Raw genomic sequence first — 18,573 nt, forward strand, 5'->3', positions numbered from 1 at the left:
GGGGATTCGAATGGTGACCTCAGAATTCCAGGTCAACATGTTATCTACTGCACCACCACAGGTCAGGCTCAGTTGAGTAAGCATTTTAAAGGTTGAGAACTAATTACAAATTTATGCTACTCTACACACTTTATGCATGTGGTGTTGCATATGTTAATATTGAGGAGACTGATTTGTATTTATTTCTATTTATATAAAAGATTTTGTTTTGATTTTATGTTTTGTGCAAACCCAGCAGCAGGACTGTACCACAAAGGTGACTAGTAAAATAATCTTTGTAACTACTGATACTTACAGAGTATGTGTAGGCAGTAACAGCTACTACTCTTCTGCCTTTTGGTCCTACCAAGGTGACTCCTCCTGGTGGTGCTCCTGGCAACTGTGGTTCCAGGCAGGTAGGAGAAACTAGACCATGGGTGTAAGACCTGTCCCAGGGGAGGGAGGGGATGGAAAGACTCGGATTTTTCCTAGCATCTAAGCTCCCCTGAGGATAAGAATGAGAGAAACCCTTTGAAGAGGAACATAAAGGAAGAATATAAATCCTTCTGTTTAACCCTTTAAGTAGTGAGATTTTTTCATGCTCATTGACTCCCGGGAGTGAGTTTGTTTTTTTTCCAAAAAATGAAATTAGTTCCAGTTACAGTTTTATTCACTTAAAATCATGTTTGTTTGATAACCAATTTATGGAAACAAGAGCATACATTTGCCATTTTTTAATGTTGCCTTACACATTTTTAAAATAAAAATTTTTGTTATGATCGTACTCTGGATGGTCAGGAGGCACGAGGATGTACATGAACGTTTGTACTACTCAAAGGGTTAACTTGCTTGCTGGTCTCCACACTGAAAGACAGTGTTCATGGTTCAGGTTTTATTTTAATGACAACAAAATTCAGATCTTTGCTAGTCTTAAAGTTGTTGAAATTTAACATTAATTGTTAAAAGATTTTTAAGCAGAGTGGTCAGTGAGAAGCTTGGAGGCTGGTCCTTTCTCTGGTGTGTGTCCTGCTCTCTCCAGAATAGAAATGGCTTTGTAATGCTTCTGCCCAGCTCTGGCATCAGTCTACCGTGTTTTACCAGTTACAGTGTTTTTAGTATCTGCAGCAAACTGTTTATATATATTTATCTTTTTATGATATTCCAGAGTTGTTATAGTTCTGCAGATCTCTTTTTCCTGAGAAAAGCTAAAAAGATACGGAAAGATAGTATGGATCTTTTGTGTCTCTTGTCTAAGACGTTTTCGTACACATCCACTAAGAAAAATGAAAAAGACCACTTTTAGGAATATATCCAAAGAATACCAAAATACTGATTCAAAAGAAGAAATGCACCCTCACATTTATTGCAGCATTGTTTACAATAGCCAAGATCTGGAAACAGCCCAAGTGTCTGTCAGTGGACAAGTGCGTTCAAAAGCAGTGGTACATATACACAATGGAATACTACATGGCTGTGAAAAAGAAGGAAATCTTACCTTTTGCAATGGCATGGATGGACCTGGAGATTATTATGCTAAGTGAAATAAGACAGACAGAGAAAGACAAATATCATATGATCTCACTTATATGTGGAATTTAATGAACAAGGTGAACTGAAGAACAGAATAGAGGCAGAGACGGGGTCACAGGGACAGCTGTCAGAGAGAAGCTGAGGAGGGGATGGGATCAGAGAAGATGAAGGGATTAGTGATATTATATATACATAACACAGAGATACAGATCACAGGACAGCAGAACCCAGAGGGAAGGGGGAGGGAATTAGGGAGGGGGCAAAGGGGATATAATGGGGGGCACATGGTTGAGGGGTAAAGAAGTTGCGTTGAGTGAGACACTTGAATCCATGTTAACACAATAAATTAAAATTAATAAATTTTTAAAAAGGAAGAAGACCAAAGTGATTATTAAATCTTTATTATGGACATTTTTTAGAAAAGTGCTTTAAAAACTTTCCCTTGCCTACCTGTGAATAACCTTTTCTGTCATATATCCATATTCACATGTATTCATACTGTGAGTTTAGTGAGAAATGGCAATAGTTCATAATTTGGGTTGACCTTTTTTGATTCAGTATAAGCAATCATTTTTCCATTTCTTTTTGAAGGTGACATGGAAAGTCCCGTGTTTGCATTTCCCCTGCTCCTAAAAATAGAAACCCACATTGAAAAACTCTTCACATATTCTTTTTCTTGGAACTTTGAATGTTCAGAGTGTGAATACAAGTATCAAAACAGGTTCGTTTTTCTGTTAATTAAAATGTGTTTATTGAAAATGGTTCTGAGTAATCAAATTGGAATAAAGCTTGTTTCTACTTCTAACACTCTCTCAATGGTTCCTTGTACTTCAATAAAACTTCCCGCCCTATCTTGAAGTCTCTCCATCATTAAGATTAAAAAGAAGAATTTGAGCCCCAGAAGTTACATTTTGCTTCTTTAAACTGGAAGTAAACCCATGGTTCGATACATTACCAGTAGGAGTTTTCTTAAGTTTTTCAGTGGTAAGTGGGGCAAATGAGGAAAGTAGAACCTGCCCTTCCACTCCTCTCTGGATTCCCGCTGAGTAATAATATCTCTCAGAACTCTTTGAAACTGTGTGTTTTGCTTCCTCTTCTATTAGACACCACGGTTTTTGGGTTTTTTTATGTTTTGGAAACTTGATTTTGGTCTCCCAGAGTTAGGCAGCAGCTCTCAGAGGTAGCTGTGCTTTCCTGTTCCTGACCTTAGTCCCGAAACCAGCTGCCCCAGCATCCTCCATGTGCTCTGTCAGCCATACTCTCCACCTCCCCAACCCAACTGGGGAATCGTGACTAGTGTACCTGGCCCTGAGATTGGTACTTGGGAGGAAGCAGGAAAAAAAAAAGAGACTGCACCTACCACGTAATGAGAGATTCGTTTCCAAGGGGGTGTTAGGGAGAGAAGGGTTCTATCAAACAAGATACCCTCACTTTGTCAGTATATGAGAAAATGCTGGCTAGAGGTCGAAAAAATGACCAAACTGATTCTCTTAGTTGTTTCTTCAAATTTTTATAACAAGGATAAAGCTTTTCTTTATTTCTTAAACTCGCCTACTAGTAAATTAGAAAATTTGGGTCCACAGTTACTTTTCAAAATATGAGAAAAAATGTTACATGTTAATCATCTAAATTGAGATTATTTTTAGGTATTTTAGAATCATTTGAGAATCAAGTGTGAGATAATGCAAAGCAACAGGACCAGAAAACAAATTTTTTAACCAATTAGCTAGAACAGAATAAGAATTAGCATTTCACACATACCTAGGACTTACATATTTTTGTGTGAGAACAAATATCTGTTTTCTGGTCTATCACTGATTTATATAAATTATCTGATTTTTCTTCCCATTTGGCAGATGTGAAAACTGAAGCTTTAAAGCGGTTACATAGATATCCAAGGGGACACACTAATAAGTGACAGAATTCAGGCATAAGTTCCTCTCATACCTGAAAAACTAGGTAAACGTGGAGAGTCTTCACAAAGAGTTTTACTAGGGCTAGGAAGCAGCATTGGCCTATTTATTACATGTTTCGGGGGATAGGTTAAGTATGAATAAACAAATGAAAGAAAGTACCTTCTGTTTTAGGTATTTATTTAAATTAGCATGAATGAATTTGATTTAAATGAACTTGTCCTTTTTTTTTTTTAATAGATATATGAAGAATCTGGTTACCTTTACAAGTGTCATTCCTGAGTGGCACCCACTTAACGCTGCCCATTTTAGTCCTTGTAACAATTGCAACAAGAAGTCACAAATACGAAAAATGGTATTGAAAAAGTGAGTTAAAATAGCCTTACTAATTTTAAAACAAAATGAGGTGGATTTACATATTTTTTTTAATGTGTAGTATTTAAAGTGATTATTGCAAACTACTTTTCAGGAGTTTACGTTAACACATTTAGGAATTGCCAAACCCTGCTCTCTGAGTGTCTTTAATTCCTTTTGCCCTTTTTCCCCTTTAAGAATATTTGTTTTCATATTTTATCTTCTTTTAAATTTTTATTTTATTGTGTTTACATGGATTCAAGTGTCCCACTGAATATAACTCCCTCACCCCCCACTCCGTGTCCCTGTGTACACCCCCTTTGCTTCCCTCCTGCTAACTCCCTCCCCCCTTCCCTCTGGGATTTGCTCTCCTGTTATCTGTATCTATGTGTTACGTATATATAATTTCACTAATCCCTTCACCTTCTCTGATCCCATCCTTTTGTCCCCCTTCCCTCTGACAGCTGTCCCTCTGCTCCGTGACCCCGCCTCTACCTCTATTCTATTCCTCAGTTCACTTTGTTCATTATATTCTACATATAAGTGAGATCATATGATATTTGTCTTTCTCTGTCTTATTTCACTTAGCATAATAGTCTCCAGGTCCATCCATACTGTCACAAAAGGTAGGTTTTCCTTTTTCATGGCTGCATAGTATTTCATTGTGTCTATGTACCACAGCCTTTTAATCCACTTGTCCACTGATGTACACTTGTCCACTTGTCCACTGACGGGCTGTTTCCAGATCTTGGCTATTGTAAGTAATGCTGCAGTAAACATGGGGGTGCATATGTTCTTTTGAGTCAGTAATTTGGTATTCTTCCCCTTTGAGGATATTAAACATCAATTTTTCTCTCCTCTGGAAAGTTCCTGAAGTCACTAAGAATTCTGGGATTTTCTTAATCTGATTTCAAGAACTTATGATTCAGAGATGAGCCAGGCTCATCTCTGTCTTCTTCCAACCTCAGCTTGCTGACTACTCATCCTCTTATCCTCTTATAAGCTGCCTGCTGGCCTTGAGCATATGTCTTTTTATTATTTTCTGCCAGCCTTTCTGTGTGTCCTCAGTGGGAGGACTGTCAGAATTACCTTTTCCAGGGGTACCAGAAGCCCCCATATCTTTAAACTTGCAGGTCAGTTCCATTTTAGGGAGTATGTCTCTCTGTCAATATGCTCATACGTATACATCCTCTGTAATCTTTTTCTGTTGCTCTTAACTCTAAAGGGAGTGTTTTGAGATATAATTTGATGTAAGAAAGAAACAGGGATGTTCTTAACCTTTTCTGATGCCCTTGGATATGCCAAGAAACCCCTAAGAATCTTTCCCAAATTAATTAATTAGTATTTTATATATATTATATATATATTCAGTGAGAGGAGAGGAGGCAGGGAGAGAGACTCCCTTGTGCACTGCAACCAGGATCTGCCCAACTAAGCCTGCTAGGGTGCGATGCTCCATTGCTCAGCAACCATGTTCTTATTAACTCCTGAGGCTGAGGCCATTGAGCCATCCTCAGCACTTGAGGCTAACTTGCTTCCATCAAACCATGGCTGCAAGAGAGGAAGAGGGAGAGAGAAGCGAAAGGGGGAGGGGTGGAGAAGCAGATGGTTGCTTCTCCTGTGTGCCCTGACAAGGCATTCAAACCTGGACATTTACACGTGGCTCTGCCACTGAGCCAACCATCAGGGCCCCAAAGGTCTGTTTTTATTCAAGTAATAAATTCCCAATCAAATAGTACCAAGACTTAAAAAGGAAAAAAACAGTACCCCTCCTACCCCATCTCCAGGTATCTACTTTAAACCTTATAGGTTGTATTTACTTGACTTTTCAAAACAATGTGCTTATTCTGCCTTTAGACAGTCTTCTCCTTTGATAATAATTGAGTATTAGGGCTCTTAACCGACACTTGGGGCCCATTTCTAACTTCTTCCTTCCAGTATGTTTATATTTTGGGTTAAATCCTTACTCATTGTTTATTATGAACATGCATATATTTTCTTTCTAGCCAAGCATTATACATGTTTCTGTATAACATTATTTTTTCTGGAATTATTATTGCCTTGTGTTTTTATTTGCTTTGTTTTTATATGCGTTTTTTTCCTTCAAAGTCTTTACTTATTGGTAATTATTTTTTATTGTATTTTCTTTTTTATTTAGAAATTACATTTAATGGGGTGACATTGATCAGGAAGAGTACCTAGGTTTCAGTATTAATAATTTTCTAAATATTGAAATGCTTCACAGTTTTTGAATCTTCACCCCCTTCTGTTTGTTCCCGGAAACCTGTCTTCTGCTGCTTTCATCCTTCTGCTCCAGTCTCAACCTACTCTGATTCCTCTCTGGGCCTGGCACATGGGAATGCTCTGTTACACACGTCTGTCACTGCCCTAATTTGTAGTCCAGGGCCTTCCCATCACATTCTTTAGTGTTTGTTTCCTCTGTATTGAGTCTTTTGGGGCTTCTATTCTTGGCAGTGCCTGCTGTCCCACTCATGTCATCACTTCGTCTGTTCAGCTGAGTTACCACTTTTCTGTTTGCTTTTTGACTTCTAAATATTTATTGCCTTCTTGTCTTGCTTTCTCATGTCTCCTTTCTCCTTTTTTGTCCTTTCAGTTCATTACCTTTTTTTTTTTTTTACCTTCACTGTCATATGACAGCATTCACATCAGAGGGCAGAGTGGGAAAGAAGTGATGTCTTCAACCAGAAGTCCGTATTTTGTCTTGGCTGCCTGCAGTCCAAGCTTTGAGATCTAAGTGACAAAGGAGCCTCTTTTTCCTTTTTTTTTTTTTTTTAAGCTCTTTTTTGATGAGGAGATAGAGAGGCAGCAGGTGTGGCTATGTGCCATCCTTCACTGGACCATTGAATTGCTCAAGGCTTCTAGGGTATATATCCAAGAGTTTATACCTACTTTTCCTCAAGCCCCACATTGAAGATAAACTCATACTACTGTTTTGTTTGATCTATGAATTGGTCACATTGCAACATATAATTTTTATTTTTTTTTGCATTTTTCTGAAGCTGGAAACGGGGAGACAGTGAGACAGACTCCCGCATGCGCCCAACCAGGATCCACCCAGCACGCCCACCAGGGGGCAATGCTCTGCCCATCCGGGGCGTTGCTCTGTTGCAACCAGAGCCACTCTAGCGCCTGGGGCAGAGGCCACAGAGCCATCCCCAGCGCCCGGGCCATCTTTTGCTCCAATGGAGCCTCGGCTGCGGGAGGGGAAGAGAGAGACAGAGAGGAAGGAGAGGGGAGGGGTGGAGAAGCAGATGGGTGCCTCTCCTGTGTGCCCTGGCTGGAAATCGAACCCGGGACTTCCGCACGCCAGGCCGGCGCTCTACCACTGAGCGCAACATATAATTTTTGATTACCAATATGTCTCTTTACTTTAAAGATTCATGCTCTGATCTGGAAATGTATCTGTTGGGTGTAACAGGATTTTAGCTGGAAGTGTGTTTAGTGTTCTAATGGGTCATTTTATAAGCAGAATTTATAATTTGGTCATTTACTGTATTCAAAAATAAATTGTACTAGTGAGTAAAATTTCATGAGGAGGTCTTTATAAAGGTCTTTGTAGTTTCTTTGAAATTTGTCTAAGTTCATTTGTGGCATTTAATGGAATTTATAAATAAATTTAACATAGGTTTTATGGATAACTTAAAAGTAATTAGGGCTATTATGACATCATACATAATTCAGTCTTATAGCATTCTAAAAGTTAATAGTGTTATATTAGTTTTTAGAACTAATTCTGAGCACCTCATCTCAGGTAATGCATGTCTAAAATGTTTCCATTAGAACCGCTGTTGTAGAGCTTATTAAAATGTCTAATATAATGATTTCTGAGACTTTTTAAAGCAGATAAACAACACTTTATTATTTTTTTAAGATTCTGTACTATCTCCATAGAACACATCTGTCTGAAGATGTTTGTTGAACAGTTGAATTTTTCTGAAGATGCATTTTCTTGTTTATAATTATATGAACAAATTCTAATTATTTGAATCACACCTGATTTTACTCATTTTAAAAATTTTGATAGTCCAAAATAATTCAGTGACGTAATAGATCTAAAATGTAATGAAGTTTAAATATTACATTTGCAGACTTTTTTCTGCCTAAAGCCTACATTATTACAGTTCAGAAGTATGCATAGTTAAGTTTTGCATTTTCTAAAATATGAATTATTTTATTATGTTAGTTGGGATGAAAGTTAAAAACTTGTACTCCAGGCCATTAGCACAAGACTGAGGCCACTTGCTGAGGTCAGAGACTCGGTGTCCTACTGTCTCTTATGGCAGAGCAGGTGGCCCGGTCACTTTTGCTTCCTTTCTCTCCTCTTCCTGGGGGTAGAGCCTTATAGCTAGAGGAGTCAAACTTCATATTAGGGAGGTGGAGGAACATGAATCCTATCTTGAAATATCCTGGTTCTAGTTCCATTAACCCTCCCCATCCAGTTTTCTTAGGTTTGACTTAAAACCTTACTTGGTCTCCTCAGCTCTGAGTATCGTCTCTGAAACCCCGAGCTTTGTGGATAGGAAGGAGGCTGAGAACAAAGTTTGTTGCTGGCTAAGGGTAAACTCCTACCTTCACCTGAGAAGCTAGAAATGAGACAAGCTGAACTTACAAGTAGGAGAATACTGGGACTTTTAGGAGACATTAGAGCAGGGGTCGGGAGCCTATGGCTCGTGACCCAGATGTGGCTCTTTTGATGGCTGCACCTGGCTCTCAGACAAATCTTTAATTAAAATAATAACGTTAAAAATATAAAACATTCTCATGTATTACAATCCATTCATTTCTTACTGCTCATGTCCATGATTGCAGGTGGCTGGAGCCAATTACAGCTGTCCTCCGGGACAACACCGAATTTTTATTGGATAATGCCTAACGTACATGGGTCATTGTATGGCTCTCATGAAATTACATTTTAAAATATGTGGCGTTCATGGCTCTCTCAGCCAAAAAGGTTCCCGATTCCTGCACTAAAGTCTGGTGGACCCACAGGAAAATAAACTAGAAAAGGAAGAAGAGGCATGTTTTATTATATTGACTCCAGTATGCCATCATTTATCAGTTGTACTGTTTTTTAAATGGGCTATTAAGAAAGAAATGCTGCTGCCTATTTAACATTTTCTATGTTTTATACTCAAATTACTGAGATTGGAAAGTCTAGGGATCATCAGGAGAATGTTATAGTAAGTAGCCTCAAAAGATATATTGGAATGGTATCTTGAAACTAAGAGAAAACTAAATATTAGTACCTCAAGAGTCAGGCAAGTCCGATAGCCTGCCTTTCTAGCTGGGAGCATGTATCGCTAGTTTTACTGTGGGTGGTTGGTTCCAAAGTACATTCTTTTAACAATTAGTAATGTGAATACCTCTAAAAATTGTTGGTATGGTATAGTTTAATTGGCATTATTAACATCATAGTGGTACATTTTACAACCAACATCTTAGATCGATGAAATAGGTATGATAAAAACCAATGAGAGTTGAGTGTTTGAATAGTTTGCAGGACTTTTTATATGTAGGCACTTAAATCTTGGAGACTTAATTATTTTCTAACAGAATGATTGACAACAGATAATTTACAAATTGTCCTTGTCGGTCTGAATAACCTGCATTTTTGGCATTGATTCAAGTTTATTTTCAACTGACCTTAGCTTTGACAGCTGTTTAAATATTGGGGAAAGAGATTCAACATTTTTCTTAATTTCTAAGAGCTTTGTTGAATTTAGTTATTTGAGACTCATCTTTGGGTTCTGCTTTTTGGTTTGCCACATTTCTGTAATTTTTTAAAATTATGCATATCTTGAAGTTTATAGTAAATTAACCAAGTATGCTGTATTTTCTTCTTTTAGTTATAAATTAAACTTTTTCTAAATGAAAATTTTAATTTGATGAATCTCTCTACTTCCTAAGATATCGAGAGGAAAAGGCCAACTTGTTAGCATATTGGGGATTTTTCGATGTGTATTTGAACATCATAGGTTTGTTGCTTTGTTTTACGTATTACCTATCTTCCCTCCCCCCAACAAAAGCAGATCATTTGAACACTTGACGCCAATGACCACTCTAACAGGTCTGGATTTTCCCCTTATTTCTACAAAGTAGTTGCCAAGAGAGCAACTGAGCCAAAGCAGCAAGTTTTGTTGAATGGTCTGTGTTAAAGCCTTATTGTACGATGGCTTCCAGTTAGTGATTCCATTCTGAGACGGTTTTCAACGTTGCCCATGTTGTGGGCGAGTTCTCCATTTCTAATTAAGGCATACATCTGGAGGTGCTCAAGGAGAATTAGTGCAGCCTTGGAAGTACTGTGTGACTTACCCTTTCCAGACCATCTTTTGTATAACCAGATGCATGATATTAATTCATTTGACCTCTCTTGCCTTTCTCTCCCACAGAGTATCTTCCATATTCATGTTGCACTTTGTGGAGGGCTTACCACATAATGACTTGCAATGCTACTCATTTCATTTTGAAAGCTGTCTTTACCAAATCACTTCTGTAATTCAGTACCACGCAAATAATCATTTTATAACATGGATTTTAGATCCTGATGGTAAGTGTTAAACCATTTTTCTTTTATGGTAATAGACATAGAGAATAAACTCTGGTGGGTTGTTTTTGTTTTTGTTTGTATTTTTCTGAAGTTGGAAACGGGGAGGCAGTCAGACAGACTCCCGCATGCGCCCAACCGGGATCCACCCGGCACGCCCACCAGGGGGCGATGCTCTGCCCATCTGGGGCGTCGCTCTGCTGCAATCAGAGCCATTCTAGCGCCTGAGGCAGAGGCCACAGAGCCATCCTCAGTGCCTGGGCCAACTTTGCTCCAATGGAGCCCCGGCTCCGGGAGGGGAAGAGAGAGACAGAGAGGAAGGAGAGGGGGAGGGGGGGAGGGGTGGAGGAGCAGATGGGTGCTTCTCCTGTGTGCCCGGGCCAGGAATCGAACCCGGGACTCCTGCACACCAGGCCAACGCTCTACCACTGAGCCAACTCTGTTTCTTAAAAAGACAGACTGCCTTGACTCTTTTTTTCTCTTCTTGCCTTTGCCATTAATTTTTCTGCCCTTTTCTCTACCCTGTCACATGGTGTAAAACAACTAACTTTTTCCTTTGCTTATGTCACTATGTTTCTTTTTTAGACAGATCATATACTACTAGTAGTTTATAGTTGGCTATTTTCTACTTAATATCTTTGATTTTATTTTCTTTATTACATGAGTTATATATATTCAGTATAGACAAATGAATGGTGGTAATTTTGACTTTTTAGGTACATAACCTTGTACTTGTAAAGAAAGTGCTGAAGGTTTTTAATTGAGAACAAAAATAACAAGTTTTACTTACTTTGCAGTTGCTAGTAGTATAAATAAAGGTGAACATCTATTTCTGAAACTATTAGACATTACAGACTGTGCAACTTTCACTGTGATACAATTTGCTTAACAGCTATAGTCAAGGTAAAGCCTATATCTAAATAATTAAGCTTTTCAGTAGAAAGATAAATAGCACAGCTCATAGATTTTGCTAATTTTTCCTTTCCATTTATCTAATGTAATTTACTCTTGAATGTGTTTTCCTTTTAATGTTCACTTTGTCTCAGACAAAAACAACTCAGTCCTCTAAAAGTGCTTTATCAGGCTGTTGATATTTTTTGTTTTTCTATTTATTGTTGGGATACTGTTTATAGTGATATTTTCCTCCTGGGGATGGTTAGGGTGTATGCCAGACACTATAATGTGTTATAAAAGTACTTTGCAAACTGAAACTTGCATTATCAATTTATTTATTACCTTACGGTTTTACCCTACTTCAGAATGTGGGAGAAAGTGGTTCTCAGTAAGAAGCAAAAACTAAAAACCCAACTTATTTCAGTTTTTTACTATATCCCTGAATGAAAACCCTCTTTAGGTAGCTGAGGTTAGATGTTTTCCAAACCTGACAGCATATAAAAAACATGATCAGCTTATTAAAAATGTCTTGTTTCTCCACCAGACCAGTGGTCTGTCTCTGGGGATTGGGCCCAGTTATTAACCAGGTGATTCTGATGTGCTTGTGTGGTGTGGAACAGAGGCAAACTAAAGGTCCTCAAGTTGTAATGAGTATAGAGTAAGAAGTAGTGGGCTCATGTGGTTTAGAAGGGTGTGTCCACGTAACTTTATGGTTTTGGGGGGTGTTTGTATGTATAGAGGGAGTTAACCTCTTCCCTTATCATCTGTCATCTCTTTCCCACTTGACAAATGAGAAAACCAAGGCTCAGAAATGCAAAGTAGACACCTAAAGACCTAAGCTTTTTTTTTAAGAATTGAAACAAAAATTGGTACTTGAAGTAACAGCTTCATTTATTTTGAGAATTCATATAAATATCAGAAAAACTCATTTTCTGATGTTGTTGGATAAATTAGGCAGTACTGTATTCTCAGTCCCAAAAGTTCAATATACTTAATTTTTTATATTTTAAGAAAGAGTAAAAACTTGTTTTCAAAATTCTGGATGTTGTAATTTTTGTTATCCAAATAAGGACTTTAAGAATTGGCAGAGAAAAATAGTGACATGAGAATATGGTCATGCTTTGGAGTACTCTCCTCAGTGGGTGTACAGTGGTACAGAAGTTAAAGTGGCCAGAGAAAGTTAACCTGGGATGGTGGTGTTGAGTGTCTGACCTCTTTTACTTCCTTCCTAATTCCCTAGGAAGTTGGCTGGAATGTGATGACCTAAAAGGCCCATGTTCTGAAAGGCATGAGAAATTTCAAGTTCCTGCTTCAGAGATACATATTGTTATTTGGGAGAGAAAAACAGCCCAAATGACAGATAAAGCATCTACCTGTCTTCCACTTCAGAAGACTAATGATCACCATGCTTTCGGGGAAGAGAAACGGGCACCGCCAGCCTCGGCTTTGGCACCCTCGGGAACACCCCCCCCAGATATGTCCGTTGCTCCTAACCCTCTTCCCCAGGGTGAAGCTGTAGCTCCTGGACCTCATTTACTTTCGAGTCCGAAAGGTGTGGTTGACAATGATGTTTTACCTTTGACGCTTGAGAAAATACAGGTTAACTCTGGAGGTTTCCTACTAGAAAATATACCTGTGGCTGAAAATGGAGTGGCTATCAAAACAAATACTTTGCAGTCACAGGAGTTGCTGATGGCTTCTTTAGTATCAGCTCCATGTAAGGAAAAGCTTACCCAAGGCCATTTTGTGGGCTTCAGCTTTCCACCTCAGGTTGTAAGTGCAAAGATGCAGTCAGTACAGCCGATTTCAGGAAGTACTGTAATTAAACCTGTGGTTCATATTCCTGCTACTGGTCCTATACAGGGAGTCAAGTCGGTAGAAACTGAGGATACAGTTGCCTTAGAGAAGGATGTTCTGTTGAAACAGTTTCTTTCACCGAAAACTAAGGAATTAAAACCAGAAGAGATCATTACACCTCGGGTATCTAATTTGAAGAGAACATTTTCTCAAACCATAGAAGCCGAGTCATCCCGGAATCCATCTCTTAGAGAAAATCTGAAGAAACCATTTGTGGGCAGTTGGGTTAAAGGCTTACTAAGCAAGGGTGCTTCTTTTATGCCGCCTTGTGTTTCAGCTCATAATAGAAATACTGTTACTGTTTTGCAGCCTTCAGTTAAGGGGGCAAGTAATTTTGGTGGCTTTAAAACCAAAGGTATGAACCAGAAGACTCACCAGGCATCCAAGAAGGCTCGTAAGTGTGCGAGTAAGCCTCCTCCAGCCAGTAAGCCTCTTCCAGCAAGTAATCCTCTACCAAGTCTTCCATCAGCAGGTCACACAGCCTCTCCACACACTAATGTTAAAACGGAACTAGAAATGTTGAAGAAACATGAAAACGCCTCATATGGAGCTCACCTCAACCACAGACCTTGTGGAAATGAAAATGGTGTTTCTTCAAAAAACCATGAAGACTCCAATGAGAGTCAGATTCATAAACTTCGTCTAAAACTTCGTAAAAAACTTAAGGCGAAAAAGAAGAAATTAGCTGTTCTTATGTCTTCCCCTCAAAATGGAAAACTTTCAAGTGAAAATTTAGAACATGTATCCGATTGTGGGTCTCCAAATGACAGTCAGTCATTAGAAGACTTGTTAAAAGAACTACAATACCAAATTGATATTGCCGATAATAAATCTAGAGGAACCACCATTCCTAGTGTTTCTCCATATAGTGGTCAAACTCATGAAGAAATTTTGGCAGAATTATTGTCTCCTGCAACTGTTTCAACAGAGCTTTCAGAAAATGGGGAGGCTGACGTCAGGTATTTAGAAATGGGAGATAGCCATACTTCAGCACCAGTACCTAGTGAATTAAATGGTATTCCCCAAAACCCACATCTGAATCAGGACCATAATTATTGCAGCCCTACCAAGAAAAATCAGTGCCAGGTTCAGCCAGACCCAGCAAATAATGCCTGTGTCAGAACATTGAACTTGGAAAATTCCCTGAAGACTGATATTTTTGATGAGTTTTTTTCCACTTCAGCATTCAATTCTTTAGCAAATGACATGTTAGATTTACCTTATTTTGATGAATATCTGTTTGAGAGTTGTTGAATGTATATTAACTTTTTTTTTTTTAGTTTAATATTTATTGTCTGGGACAAACTTACTGTGTTTTTAGGTAATGTTTATACACTGGCCTTGTCAAGAACAAAATGTAATAAGCTGCTGAAGGTTTTACATTTGGTTCTGTCCATAATGCATGTAATTTATTTTATAAATTAAAATGACCAAGAATCTGTTCACTTGTCAGCTTCATTTTGTATTTATAGGATGATGAGGATTTCAAAATGTTAAAAATGAAAAACAAAAACAAAAAACAGTATGTAGTTTCTGGCAATTTGTACAGCTTGGAAACATACCTTTTAATTTTTGGTTACATTGGTTCAGGAAAAACACTAATTTATCTAAACTTAACTTGCTGTATATGATGTATGACTGCATGACTGTTTTGCTGATGGTTCTGTGGTCTTATGTAAGAGCCCGAGCCTCTTTCTAACAGGGGTAGAGTGGAATGTCAGCTTACCCATACACCTGGTCTTCTTTCCTTACAGAGGGTGGCAGGAAACCTTGTTACTAGAAATTTAAGTAATGGTACTAGAATGTAAGTAATGGTAGTGATCAATAAATGACTTATAACAGGAAAAAGTAATCTGTTTTTGCATTGATGGGCAAAGAGTTTACATTATTATAAATATCTTTCTCCCCAAGACGTTTATTTCTGTAGCCAAAGTGGGGCACCATCCAGCAGTTCTGTTTTGGAGAAAAAATAACCAATGCTTATAGATCTTGCTGTGTGTCAGATCTTGTTATTTATAAAACAATTATGTTTCTGTGAGCAAGATACTTTTTATTACATTTAACACATAAGGAAATAGCATAGAGAGTTGTAGAACAAGGATTGGAGAGGATGGTTACTATGCCAGTTGAAACTGCTGAACTTGCCAAGATAGGTTCCCCTTCTCAAGCTTCATTTAAAGTTTGGCTGCCCAGGAGTACCCCTGTTGTAGTGATTTGATAGTAGCAGCAGTTACTAATATTTAAGGGTAGAATACTTTGCCAGGGACTCAGTACTTTATAATTGACTTGTCAAATTTACTCCCAAACCTCCCCCTCCTCTTCTTGTGATTACAAAAGTAATACATTTATTGAAAGGGGAAAGTGGGGAACTACAGAGAAAAACCAAGGAGATTTTGGATCATCATCTTCACACAGAATGGTAATAGCTACTACAAACATTTTCATATTTTTATGCATGTGGGACTGTAAAAAGTAAAAGTAGGATTCTATTGTACCTATTTGTATGATCTTTGTTTTTACTTAATGTTTAGTGAGCCTTTTTTCCATCTTACAGTTTCTGACAACTTTTGGATAGCCATATATTATTTATATATTGTGTAGATTACCATTGTCTCACCAATCAATATGTTGAAGTGATTTGTAATGTCTTGTTATTTATTGTCAGTTGTGTACAGGGATTATCCTTCTTGATAAATTTTGGCACAGATCCAGGTCTTATTTCCTGGGATTGGAATTGCTAGGTCAAAGGATATGTACTTTTAAAAGTCTTAATTGCATGATTGACTTCATCTGAAACTTTTTTTAAAAACTTAAGGTAATGAAGGTTTTTACCTCTGGTTCTGCTTTAGTTGTTGAATGCTTGTTGACTCTTCTTAGTTTAATATTTATTTTTGTCTTCGAAAAGCCTACTATGTTTTAGGTAGTGTTTAAACACTGGCTTTGTCAAGAACAAAATGTTCCTGAACCCTCATCACTATGGGGTAGTAGCATTGACAGGGGAGCCCTTTGCTATTTTTGTTTACATTTCCGTGATTGCTTTTGAGAATAGATACTTTCCATAATTTGATTGGCTAGTTGAGTTTCTCTGAGGAATTGCTTATTTCTCTTTTATTTGTTATTTTCATTCAAGGATTTCTAGATTTCTGCTAAGTGCCGGTGCACTGCTGTAAACCTGAGATAAGGCAGTTAAAAAAAAAAAAAAGAGAAATGTTTGCTTTTTAGGAATTTACCTTCTAAACAAGGAGATATTTTTATAGTATTAGGTGATGATAGGAGATACAGTCAATTCTTGTTATTTGCAGTACTTCTGTTAAAGCCACTGTGAATGCTGAATTTACAAATACTGAATGAACCATTGCTCCTAGGGTAAATAATGTTAGGTTTTTGTGAGCTTCTGGTCACATTTTTGTTAACTGATCAACAAATAACCTTGTTATTTGTGTATTTCTGTTTAAAGACACCTTATGAATACAGTGGTTCTCTTCCCTTATCCTCAAGGAGCATGTTCTAGGACCCCCAATGCATGCCTAAAGCTGTGGATGGGACTAAATTATAGACAGACTTCCTATACCTGCGTACCTATAATCAAGTTTACGGCTTCTCTGGGGCATTTCTGAATTGCAGCATCATTGCTCTTACATATTGGGGCCATTATTAAGTAAAATGAAGTTTCTTTGAATGCAGACACTGCAATACCAAGACAATCAATCTGATAACTGAGATAGCAACTAAGTGGTGGGTGGGGAATGTCTACAGCCTGGAGATGCTGGACAGACAAACGGAGGATTTACATCCTGAGCAGGAAGGAGTGAAATGGCTCAAGATTTCACCAAGCTACTCAGAACAGCATGCAATTTAAAATTTACACACTGTTTATTTCTGGAATTTTAAAATTATTTTTTGACCATGGTAACAACGAACCACAGGAAGTGAAACCACAGATAAGGTGTGGGGGTAGGGGGTGAGATTAGTGTATACGTTGTTGGTTCATTAACATTGAACACAAAGCCAGCAGCACTACAGCATGCACAAAGCTGATCTAATAGGTTTTTTTCTGTATTTTTTCCATCTTCACTAGACAGTATTTAGCACTAGGGGCCATTTTAAAATGAAATCAACAAAAAGCACAAAAGGTTTTTTAAAATGTGACACTAGACTATAGAAAGCAAAGTGTGTGGAGACACGTTTTTCACTGCTCTCTGCATATCTGTACATGAATATAAAAACTTCATTACTGATTTTTAGGGTTACAAATACATTTTAGAAAGGCAAATTCACAAATACAGAATTTGTGAATAATGAGGCTTGACTACAGGATGTCACATGACCTAAATGCCATGGAGAAGAAAAGTGGATGAGTGGGAGGACTCTTAGACTGAGAAGACTTGGAAGGATTCTTGGAGGTGGGAACTTCGTGCAGCCACTGCAATGAAGTTAGGGAGTTGACTTTGTGACTGGATGAAGGGAGGAACAAAAGTCCTGAGAAGTGAGGGTACTTAGCATGATTGAGGACAGGGAAGAGGCTACTGTGGTTGAGCAGAGTGAACAAGGGAGAGGTAGAACATGAGGTTAAAGAAGGTGGATGCCAGATCTTGAATGGCTTTGTGGACCATAGTGAAGCCTTCCCTGTACATGAGAATCATGAGAAGCCACTGGTTTCAGGCAAGGGAGTAACATCCGGTCTAAGTTTTAAAAGGATCATGGAAATTTGGAAAAGGACTTCAGTTGGTCAGAGTAGAAGTGCTGGTCTGTTGCAGCCTCTTAGAGTTGAGGGGGTGGTAGCTGTGGAGGTATGAAGAAGTATTTACTTTTATTTACTTTTCATTTGCATTTCAAAGAGTCAACAGGATGTGTTGATGGGTTGAATATAGGGTAGAAAGAGAAGTCCAAGATCAGTCTAAGGTTTGCTGCCTGACCAAATGGGTTGTGCCGTTTCCTGAGATGGGACTAATTTGGGAAGAAAAAAATTTAAAGGAAAGATTAAATTTTGGATATGTTAAATGTAAGATCCCTTTTTGTAGGGGAACTCATTGTAGTGATACAGTATGGCTCCAGCGGCCGAAGCATCTGGGAAGCACTGTACTCTGTCACTCGGCTCCGAAAGCCAGAGTGCTGCTGCCCAAAGAGAAACCTCAGGTCTCAGGAGAGAGGTTAATGACTATAGAGTGTAACAACTGCCTGATTTTGTCTTTTAATTTAGAACTACATTGTTCTTTCTGGTCTATGTGACTACCCACCATATGGTTTTGCTATTAACCCCCCCCCCCCCAAAAGGGACCCTATTATGGGAGGAGTGTAGATTTTGCCCAGCCCACCACTATTATCAGAACTAGCCGGGATTCAAATTGCCCATCACTGTCAACCAATCATAGAGATGGAGCTGAGTGGTGTAAGAGTGTCTTTTATTCAAATTGGCAGCAACCTGAGAATGCAGGAAGCCTAAAAATGCATCCAATTCCTGCCTTACAGTCTCAGTTGACT

The 18,573-nt window shown here is 38.3% G+C and overlaps 1 protein-coding gene across 4 annotated transcripts in view; it reads left to right on the top strand.

The window, feature by feature from the left end:
- Nucleotides 1-14,925, top strand: part of USPL1 (ubiquitin specific peptidase like 1) — a 39,922-nt gene extending 24,997 nt beyond the window's left edge. For 2 of the 4 annotated variants that reach the window (XM_066369294.1, XM_066369296.1), the window contains exons 6-10: nucleotides 351-395; nucleotides 2,101-2,230; nucleotides 3,663-3,788; nucleotides 10,187-10,344; nucleotides 12,476-14,925. In XM_066369294.1, the coding sequence (XP_066225391.1) occupies nucleotides 351-395; nucleotides 2,101-2,230; nucleotides 3,663-3,788; nucleotides 10,187-10,344; nucleotides 12,476-14,346 (2,330 nt within the window). In that variant the 3' untranslated portion in view covers nucleotides 14,347-14,925. The remainder of the gene's footprint in view (nucleotides 1-350; nucleotides 396-2,100; nucleotides 2,231-3,662; nucleotides 3,789-10,186; nucleotides 10,345-12,475) is intronic. The other 2 variants (XM_066369298.1, XM_066369297.1) reach the window with 1 other exon arrangement.
- The last annotated feature ends 3,648 nt before the right edge of the window (nucleotides 14,926-18,573 follow it).

This window comes from Saccopteryx leptura, chromosome 2 (assembly GCF_036850995.1).
Source record: "Saccopteryx leptura isolate mSacLep1 chromosome 2, mSacLep1_pri_phased_curated, whole genome shotgun sequence".
NCBI classification, from domain to species: Eukaryota; Metazoa; Chordata; class Mammalia; order Chiroptera; family Emballonuridae; genus Saccopteryx; species Saccopteryx leptura.